The sequence below is a fragment of the Phragmites australis genome, chromosome 17, assembly GCF_958298935.1.
Source record: "Phragmites australis chromosome 17, lpPhrAust1.1, whole genome shotgun sequence".
In the NCBI taxonomy this organism is placed as follows: Eukaryota; Viridiplantae; Streptophyta; class Magnoliopsida; order Poales; family Poaceae; genus Phragmites; species Phragmites australis.
Window position 1 is genome coordinate 2,110,542 of NC_084937.1, and position 10,261 is coordinate 2,120,802.

The 10,261-nt window shown below is 45.1% G+C and overlaps 1 protein-coding gene across 9 annotated transcripts; it reads left to right on the forward strand.

Annotated features, from left to right (window-relative positions):
- The first annotated feature begins 1,406 nt into the window (after positions 1-1,406).
- LOC133897503 (pentatricopeptide repeat-containing protein At5g14080-like) lies at positions 1,407-5,233 on the forward strand. 9 transcript variants are annotated; one of them, XM_062338263.1, is made up of 5 exons: positions 1,407-2,987; positions 3,076-3,750; positions 3,863-4,008; positions 4,529-4,613; positions 4,708-5,233. In XM_062338263.1, the coding sequence occupies exons 1-2, from the start codon at positions 1,460-1,462 to the stop codon at positions 3,381-3,383; spliced, it is 1,836 nt and encodes a 611-aa protein (XP_062194247.1). In that variant the 5' UTR covers positions 1,407-1,459; the 3' UTR covers positions 3,384-3,750; positions 3,863-4,008; positions 4,529-4,613; positions 4,708-5,233. The 9 variants fall into 9 exon arrangements, with proteins under 9 accessions (XP_062194247.1, XP_062194249.1, XP_062194242.1 ...); XM_062338265.1 differs by having other exon boundaries at positions 3,863-3,939; XM_062338258.1 differs by lacking the exon at positions 4,529-4,613 and having other exon boundaries at positions 3,076-3,763; positions 4,614-5,233.
- Positions 5,234-10,261: the final 5,028 nt, after the last annotated feature.

The window sequence follows — 10,261 nt, forward strand, 5'->3', positions numbered from 1 at the left end:
ATTTCCGACCACGCTGATAACGTGGGCAGCGGCTGCTGTTGTTGGATCCTCGAAAATTCTGGCACCATCATTTATCACGGCGTTCAGATCTTTTGTGGTCGGGTCTGGGGTGTGCCAGCGACTTCTCCTGCCATAAACACGAATCGATTTGTTCGGCTGCTCTGGTTGTCAATGGAACCATTGTCGCCACTCTCGTGACCTTCATCGTCACTGTCGGTGTCCATGAATTGTAGAACGTTAGGCTCCATGAGATCCCACTTGAGGTGTCCCACCTTGCGATATGCGTTCAATGGGCTAGACTCAAGAATACCGGTGTGGATCAGTCCACCCAGATCCCAACAAAAAGCCATAGTTCCGAATGTGATCTCTGATCCGGCTAGAGGAGATACATAGACGACCTCCGTTGACTCGAAGTGGTCGTAAAAACTGTCGTCAGAGAATGCAGTGCGGACATGCACTCGAGACATGACCGATCTTGAAAAGCAGATGAAGGCCCCTACCTAGCGTGCCAACTGTCAAAGATTTATTCCTAACAATATGTCCGTAATCGACTGGGGTACCTTCGAGATCAGAGATCGAGCATAAAATAAGACACGTGATATAGACAGGTTTGTGCCTCCAGAAGGAGTAAGACCCTACATCCTATTTGGATGTTGTTGCAGTATATTGATCAACTCAAGTATAAGCAATGTGGCTAAACCTATTATAGGGAGTAGATCGGATCTAGGCTAATCTAAGGTTAAAGTCACCGAGTATCTTCTATGCTAGGGTCTTAGTGCTTGCATTGAGATGTGTATGTCTTGATGTGGCTTGAGTTATCCTTTCCGAGGGTCTGAGTCTCCGCCTTATATAGGGCTGATATATTGTCTACTATCTAGCCATAGTTAATAGGGAGTCTCTCATCTTATCTGCCAAGACAAAGGAAATAGATCCGGCTGAGATACCGGTCGTACTCGAGTTATGTAACCAATCGAGACCTTCCTAGTATATACCTTATATATTTCTGGGTGTATTAAGTATCAGAGATTTGGTTCCATAATATCCGGAGTTATTAAGTATGTACGCAGTGTACTATTTCCATGTACAATATATTTCTTATACATATATACATCATAGTTAGATATTCGATACCACTCAACAATGTCCACGTATAGTGGCGCATAAGGAAAACCTCCGACGCCGAGCTAGGCAGGATGGTACACCACCAATAGCTCCAATAATAGCTACATTAAGTTGTAGCTAAATAAATAAGATACACCACATGTGTTATCCTTCTTAATTATAATTAAACACAACTCTCTCATGATTTTGACCATTTATTGATAGTCACGACCGCATTGCCCTACCACACGAAAGTACAAAATTTACATATCTGCATTCAGTTTGATTTCATTCCATTTGCTGTTTATCACAGCAGGAGCTAAACCCACCAAAGTGCAGTTGCTCACTCACTGCCACCATGGCCCCACCATTGCCCTCCACATCCCGCCTCCTCCCTCGCCTCGCCGCCGCGCGCGCCATCTCCTCCCGGCCTCACCACCTGCCACCGCCCTCTCCCTCTCCCGCCGGCACCGCGCCCACGTCCAGTCCACAGGCCTTTCACGCCCATCTCGCATCCCTCGTGCCCCATGTCCCCAGCCTCCTCGCTGCGCTCTCCCGCGCCCGAGCCGCGCGGCTCCCGCTCCTCCCGGCCACCCGCGCGCTCGCCGCCTCCGCTCTCCTCCGCCATGGCCGCCTCCCCGACGCCCTCGCGCACTTCAGCCTCCTCCCGAACCACCCTATCCTCCCCGCCCCGCTCTGCAACTCCCTGCTCGCCGCGCTCGCGTCGTCCGGGTCCCTCGCCCACGCACGCAAGGTGCTCGACAGAATGCTTGCGGGGGTAGTCGAGCTGGACACCGTCGGGTTCGGGGTGTTCATCAAGGCCGTGGGCAGGAGAGATGGGCTAGCCGAGGTCATGCAGCTGGTGGAAGTGGTGGGTGGTCGGGGCGGCCGTGTTAGCAGTTCGGTTGTTGTGGCGATGGTCGTCGACGGTATGTGTCGGGAGGGGAGGATTGAGGATGCATGGCGTGCTTTGGAGGAGATGAGGTTGCGCGGATGGAAGCCAGATTTTGTTGCATATAGGATTGTGTCCGAGGGGTTTAGGATAGCAGGGAGGGTGGAGGAGGAAGGGAGGATCTTGAAGCAGAAGAGGAAGCTGGGCGTCGCGCCTAGGAAGGAGGATTACAGAGAGCATGTGCTTGCATTGGTCTCCAACAGGCAGATTACTGAGGCGAAGGAGATCGCAGAGGCGGTTGTGTTGGGGGATTTCCCAATCGATGATGATGTGTTGAATGTCTTGATTGGTTCGGTGTCCGGGATTGATGCTGATGCTGCCGCTATGTTCTGTAAGTTCATGACTGGAAAGGGGAAATTTCCAAGTACAGAGATGCTTGTACACCTTTGCGAGAACCTTTTCAAGAACAGGAAGGGCGACGAGATGTGGGAAATTTTTAGGGTGCTTTTGGAGAATGGGTATTGCAAGAATTCAAGGGATTACCATTTGGTGGTGTCATTCTTGGGCAAAGCTGGGAAGGTGAGAGAGGCATATGATGTATTAAAGCAGGTGAAAAGAAAGAGATTAGAGCCTGACATTTCATCATATAATTCTCTCATGGACGCACTATGTAGAAATGATCTTCTTAGGCCAGCCAAGAAGTTGTGGGATGAGATGTTCACTATTGGGTGTAGCCCAAACCTGCAGACATACAATATACTCATCACAAAATTTGCACAAATCGGTGAAAGTGAAGAAGTCCAACAGCTGTGCAATCATATGTTCCAGAAAGGAGTGGCTCCCGATGCTGCAACATACACATCCTTCATCACTATGTTGTGCGAAGAAAATAAATATGAACAGGCCATGGATATTTTTAAGAAATCTTTGATGCAGGATGCTGCCGTGGCTAGCTCAGTGTTGACTGTGTTTATCCTTGCACTCTGCAAACAAGGTACGCCCACCAAAAAAGGGTTTGACTGCTGTTCGATATGGCTTTTTAATATCTTATGTAAAAATAATAGCTTAGAAATATTTTTCAGGTAACTTCAAAGGAGCATTGAGTGTTATGTGTTGTGTTGGATCTAATGCCGAGAACTTGAATTCACATGTCATTTTGTTGAAGAGTCTAACAGATGCTGGGAAAGTAGAGATGGCCATTGAACACATAAAATGGATTAGAAGCAACTGCAGCTCTAGTTTACACAACATAATAAATGAGCTCATGGCGTCTCTCTCCACATCTGCCAGTCTTCAACATGTGACAAAGCTGATCCAGTATTTATACTCACAGAGGCTTGTTGATGAAGCTGACCCATGGATGAAGTTGATGGGGAATGTGTATGCTTGAATTGCAGTTTTTCAGTGAGTAGTATATCCACATTGCAGAGCAGGACATATTATTTGAAACTATTGTGTGGTCTGGTTGTCAGGCAGTCACAGCCTTCTTACAGAAAAATATCTATATTTCAGTTGTGAAGTTTTACATCTGCTCTGCGTGTGCCAGATTTGAGCAAGCGTTTAGTGTTGAGACTGCCAGGGAGGGCAGTGGATCTCTTGACCAGGAGCAGAATGATAAGCAGCTAAAGATTGCACGTGCTAGTGTTACTGCCAAGGCAATTCAAATGGTGGATGATAACTTATCATCCTCACTGATAACTACTTTGGGTCTTATAGCTCATTTGGCATTCATGGAGAGATGCTCGGTGATAAAGCAGGTGAACTCTTGATGTACGTGGTTAATGAGTTCCAGTCAAATATGCATGTTTATTCATTTCCGTTGTATACTTATGTCGCCTGAAAACACTTAACACTGGCTAATCTTTTCAGAGATGCCCTTTTATGCAATCCTGGCCTGATGATTGGAGCAGCTGTACTGGATGTTGATTGTGGTACAGGATTCCATGGTATTTAACATAGCCACATAGGATATCTTACATCATGTGCTACTGGTAACATCCACATTGTAGTTGAAGGTACAAAGTAAGGGGAATCGGGATGTATTATTACTTATACTTTATGCAAACTTCATGCCATTAGGAAGGGATTATGATTTGGTATTTGTAGATAAGTTCATGGTGGAGGGGTTCCCATACAGAGTGGCATCCAGAACAGGCAATGCTAATCTTCTTTTTCCGAAAATTAGAACAAGGAAATGATAATAACGGCTTAAGAAATTGCGCATTCACTGCTTTTATGATCCGATTCCAAGGTCAACCGTATAACATTTATCATGTTTCTGTAAGTCTGCATGCATGCATTAAGTTCTAGCAAAATAAACAAGATACACGACCTGTGGTATCCTTCTTAATTAAATACAACTCTCTTGTGATTTTGACCTTAGGTAACAGACCGAGAGTCATTTTCTTGGGCATCATCTCCACTCAAATGTCAATTTTGGTTTCTTTGATTTGTACCCCACATATTGATAGGCTGATAGCCATGACCACATTCTCCTACAGCGCATCTGCCATTTGCTGAATATATTCTTTGCAGGGGTTTTATTTTTCTTTTCCTATCATGCTACATGCATGCTGTTACCATCGGCCTGGAATCTGAATACTGCAATCTCCTGATACAGGTCACTGAAAGCTACTGTGTTCAGCAATTAATAATAATAGTAACTTCTGAGACGGTTGATTTTGACTCTGAATTGACACACTACAAAACTGAAGGTGGTGTATACAGAGATCCGGCAGACGATGACCACATATTTTCGCCAACCATTATATGTATTGATGAAACTGATATGGGTGGGTGGAGGCTTTGGAACTGCTGCATGAGAAACTAAAACCAAATAGACTTTAGTAAGGTGGTGTATTTATGAAGATATGGAGACAATATCTCTGTGCTCTTTCATGGCATCAATCTTTGTTGGGAGCTATGCATATGTATTGATGAAACTGATGGCGCAGGAATGAACTTTATGGAGGATATAAACCAGAGGACCTGGTCAAAAACTGCTTTAGAGGTTTGTCCCTGGTTCCTCTTTTAGCTATATTTCGAATATTTCTTGACTGACCAAAACAGCAAAATTGTGTGCTTTGCATTCGACCTTATGTAAACAGTGAATCCAAAAAGTTTTTCTGTTCGTTATTTTCTATTGTAATGATTGGATTCAGATGAACTTCTGTGCACAGCACAGAAACTTTCTGTTCACCATTTTATTATTGTATTCAGGTTGAGACGGAGTTCTTTGAAGTCTGAAAAGTCTAAATTTTTTTGTCTCACCATTCTTTTTGTTGTAATAACTGATTTAAATGAAGTTCTCAAAACATCGTAGTAGTGGTGTGTGATTGTGAAAGCTAGCTGAACAAAGTCGTAGCAAATGAGAACCCTAACACTGGAGCAATGAAGGCTCTTTGCACTACCATTTTGTGCTTAAAACGCACTACATATTTCCAAGTTTCAGTTCGACAAGAACTGTTTGGTTATTCAATGGTCAAGAGGCAGTCCTGTAACCTTGCAGGCATAGTTATTAGGGCGTCTGGAAATCGTCTGGAAATCATTGCATAGCGATACTATATCACTATGGTGGAGAATCGTGGCTTGCCATGGCTCGGTGTGGTGAGTTGTCACTTACCTTAAGGTCGCTTGTCGCCGAACCGCTGTCTGCGCCGCTCGCCCGCCCTTCCTGTGCCGTCGAGCTGCTGTCTGCCCTCCCTATAGATCTGGTGGTCGAGAGGGGTAGATCTGGTGGGTGGAAGGAAATGGTGGGTGGAAGGAAAAGGTGGCGGCGACAGTGGGTGCCGCGCGCCGGACAGGGAGGAGCTGCAATGGTGGCGATCGACGGGCGTCGGAAAGAAAGAAGAGTGGCTATTAGGGTAAAGAAGGGGCATGTGCTAAGGGGATTTCATGGGCCGAATTAGTGGGTTGGGCAGGCTAGCATCCCATTTTATTTGTGTATTATCCTTTTCTTTCTTTTTTCCTTTCCTTTTTATATACCTATAATATATTATTAGTGTATTCTGCCAACTAATGCTCTAAGTGCGTTGCCGAGAAATGGATATACCCGGTCTTCAAAAAGAACAATTGTTGGACAAGGAAAGCATAGGAAAGTTAAGAATTGCATATCAAAAAAAAGTAAGTTGCTAATTGTGGCATAAGTGTATGGCATCACATGCCGTGCACCATAAGCGATATAATTGTGTGAATGTGGTGGGTCGCGCGTCTCGCCGCACCATAGTAGTAACTATGCTTGCAGGTTTGTTTGTCATCTTTATGCAGCAGTTCTTCAGTCTTAAAGTTAGGGTTTAGTCGATATGACCTCAACATCATATCCATTGAACCTCCATCTAGTATTGTTGAGTGCATAAATTTGGTAGATATGGGAGAAGTGGAGGCTACACTACACCTAATGAGTACTCCCTCAGTTCATTTATGTAAGGGTGTTTTTATTCGAAAATATCAAACTTTATAAGTTTTGACCAACATAGCCAAATTATATGATGTTTAGTTTATAAAAATTGTATCAATAGATTTGTATTTAAAAGTGTTTTTAATATGATGTTAATTTTATAGCAATTGATGATATATCGTAAGAAAAATTAAAGGTCAAAATATATTTTTGAAGACTTTTTTATTCTAAAATAAGCATAGATCGACAGAGGGAGTATTATGATCCTCAGGAGGAGGAGCTGTGTTCTATCCACGTCATTGATGTTCATTATTTGAATTGCTTGGCCAGAGGTCTTTGTAAAAAATGTGGTGTGTGGAACCGACTGACACTTGAACTTTAAGACTACATTTCAAATAAAGCTTGCAAATTTATATTATGTGCCATTCTGAATCTGTATGCGACTAAGGGGTTATTTGGCAGAGCTCCAACTCTAAGAATTTTTTAATCAAGGTATTTGTAACTCCAGAAATTCGTGGAGCTGGAGCTCTATGAAACAGAGTCTAAGTTAGAGCAGTTGCCCCTTGTATGACCAGGATGATGAGACAGCACGACACCTCCTCACTAACTGTGTTTTCGCTTGCTGCTGATGCATGTCGGTCCTTCAAAATATGGCACCAAGACAGCACCTATATGCATTCGAAATTGAAGTATAAATTATAATTCAAACTGAACAACTCATGGTGGTAGAGAAGAGTATATATTTTCATTTACAAATCAAGGCGCAAGGGTGCCAAACTCGCGACCGGGATTCAAACCTCGGCATGAGCAAGGATACAATATCCGTTTCAAAATAAATAAATACATCGTGATATCAGATTCAAATGAACATACAAGTCATCTTATTTCAGTTTATACAGAGCCTAGCAGATCTGTCCAAATGGGCTTGTCGGGATGGCCCGGTTACAACCCGGCCCGACATGCCCGTTAAGTTTCACGAGCTGTGCTATTCCCGCCCGTGTGCCGAGGCCTCGACCCACGGCACGGCCCGTCAACCACCATGTCGTTTCGGGCCGGCCCAGGCACAGTTGTGGCACGGCGGCTCGGCCGGCCCGGCGACACGGCATGGCTCGGAGGCACGGCGTGGCCCGACGTGGCACGACTTAGCCCGGTGGCACGGCGTGGCCCGACGCAACACGAGAGGCACGACAGCGCATGATCGTCACGGAGGAGGCACGGGCATAGAGGAGGGTCGAAAATAGAAAAAAATAAAAAATAATAACTAAAAAATACAAAAAAAATAAAAAATAGAAAATAGATAAAAAAAAAGGAGCTTTATTGATTGGTTGTCTCATTAAATACCTTTCTATTAGAAGGGAAAAGAGTACAACCTAATAACCTATACTCTGAAAATTACATGGTTTTATTAGAAACTCTAGAATTTTGCTTTCAATATTTAATATGCTTCCTCAAGTGCACCGTTCCATTTGTAGATCTAGCACCTATTTCACAGTTGCATATATTAAACTTAGCAAATCTTACCTGTTCACTATTAATTTCTCTAAAGACCTTCTCAAAATGTGCCACACAAATGACCATGCACGGAAGTTCTCGGCGTCTTGATTCATGGATGAGAATATGGAATTGATTTGTTGAAAAAGAGAGATAGGTGGGTAGGTGGCCGATGGGATCAGTGGATGTTAAGGAATTAGGATGGTAGCTACTGGCTATTTATAGACCAAGAGAGAGGTGAGTTGTGACAGCCCAAAAATCATTAATCAAGTCATTAAGTATTAATGAGCATTATTAGCATCATGTTTATTGTTTGAGCAAGTTTTGGCTTGCAATTAAATTAAACATAAATGGTTAAAGTCAATATTAAATGGTGCTTTGTGAAGCATCTCACAAAGTTGCTATACAACATAGGGTTGGAATTTTTTTTAGAAATTAATCCATTCCATGTGAATAATATAAATGGATTTTCCCAAATTTTTGGGAATTATCTTGAAGGCATAAAAATTACCACAAGTTAGAAAAGCTTGTATCTTTGGTGAATTTTAATTGGAAATTGTCTCAGTCTATTGGGGTCAAACAAGTTAAAATGGGTTGTACAAGAATTATAGTTTCACACAAAATTTGTTCCATAAAATTTGGACGACGGGAAGACATCCAAATGAATTAGAAAAGTGGCGGAGATATTTTTGCTTCGGTCTCACTGTTCAGGGGTCCCACGCGTCATCCCCCTTGCCCTCACAGCCTCTCACTGTTGAAATTGTTGCCTCGGGCGGCCGGCCACATCGTCGGATGAGTTGGGTATGGCACCGGTGGCCAAAGGCATGGACATCGCCCTTATCCCTCCCCGGCCCCCTCTCCCTCTCCCTCATTCCTCTCATGCGCGCCCAGAGCAGAGCCGCAACGCAGCGCAGCCGAGCAGCACGCCGGCCACCGGCAAAATCCGCGCCGTCGAGCTCACTTCCACCCTGGCCAAGCCCCCGGAAGCTCGGGTGGAGCTTCACCGAGCCCTCCCCGACTGTATTGACGCGTTTCCTCGTCGGATTGAGGCTCGCTCCGTCATCTTCTTCGTCGCTGGTGCCTATCTCCGCCCCTTTGTCGTTGAGCCACCGTGTCCAAGCCTCCTCCTCCAGAATCCGTTGCTCGGTAAGCCTCCCCACGACCTCTTGAATCCTTTGCGCGCGTCTATTTTTGTTTGGTGCATCGCCGGCGCGCTCCTCCGCGGTGGTCGAGCCGCTGCCGCCTCCCCACGCACTCCGCTGCCGGGCCCATCAGCAGCCAGTCGCGTCGTTCTGTTCGTCGTCACGCGTAGAAGCTGTAGGTGCCATCGGCCGGGCCATTTGGGCTGTCGTTCGCCGTGGCACGCTCGGACCGGGCCGCCGTCATGTTGCTGCCGTCGTGCGTCGTCACCGCTGCTCTCTGGACCTCACCATCGACCACATGTGCCACCGGTAGGTTCCCCTTGGCGCGCTGATGCTTGTGCTACCCTCGGCTAGCTGGTGTTTGTTGCCGTTCGCGCTGGCATGTTCGCCCGTGCCGCCGGCACTGTGTACCCTGGGCGCGAGTCGATTTTGACCCGTGGTCAAATGTGCCCGGGCTCGCTGTTAGCGACCGTGGCTAGCTTGGCTTGGGTGCAAAAAGGATTCCGGGCTATTTTTAATTCGAATATTCCAGAAAATGCGAAATTGAATTAATCCAGAAAATGATTAGATGCTTAACATTAATCCAAATTAAGAAAATATTGAGGCTTTAAAACTCATGTCATGATGCATTGCATCTCCACCTCATCAAGCACTGTGGAGCATCCGTCATTGCATATCATTCATGCGCATCATTGCATGCGTTCTTCGGTAGTGAACGAAGAACTGGAACATGACGTGAGTGTGATCGAGGGTGACACCGAGGCACACCACTTCTGCGAGTTCTGTTTGGGAAGTATCAGGAAAACCTCGGAGTAGCAAGGCAAGCATCTAAGAATACTGCACGCTTTGTTCAAATTAAGTGGAGTCTAAATTGATAAATTATGCTCTATGTATGTTTGCATGTGTTGAGTCCAGTGTCGGGCTGATATGGGTAGAACCTATGTTGATGCATTATATCTACCTTGACTTACTGATAAATCCTTATCCTTATAGCCTTGATGATACACTTGTTGTCTAGCTTCAAGGTTTATTCTAAATGCTTAGGAATGCTTAAGTCCTCAGTAGAAGTCGAGCGACAGTGCTGCTGTTGTTCATGAGCTTAGATCTTAATCATTGTTCACAGATACAAAGATGAGGTTGAGATGAATGGTTGAGATGTGAGATTGAGGCGAGATGTGGGCAGTGTTAGGGGTATCTTCTGCCCAGGAGGAGTTCTCTGGGTAGTTCGGGAGAGGAGCC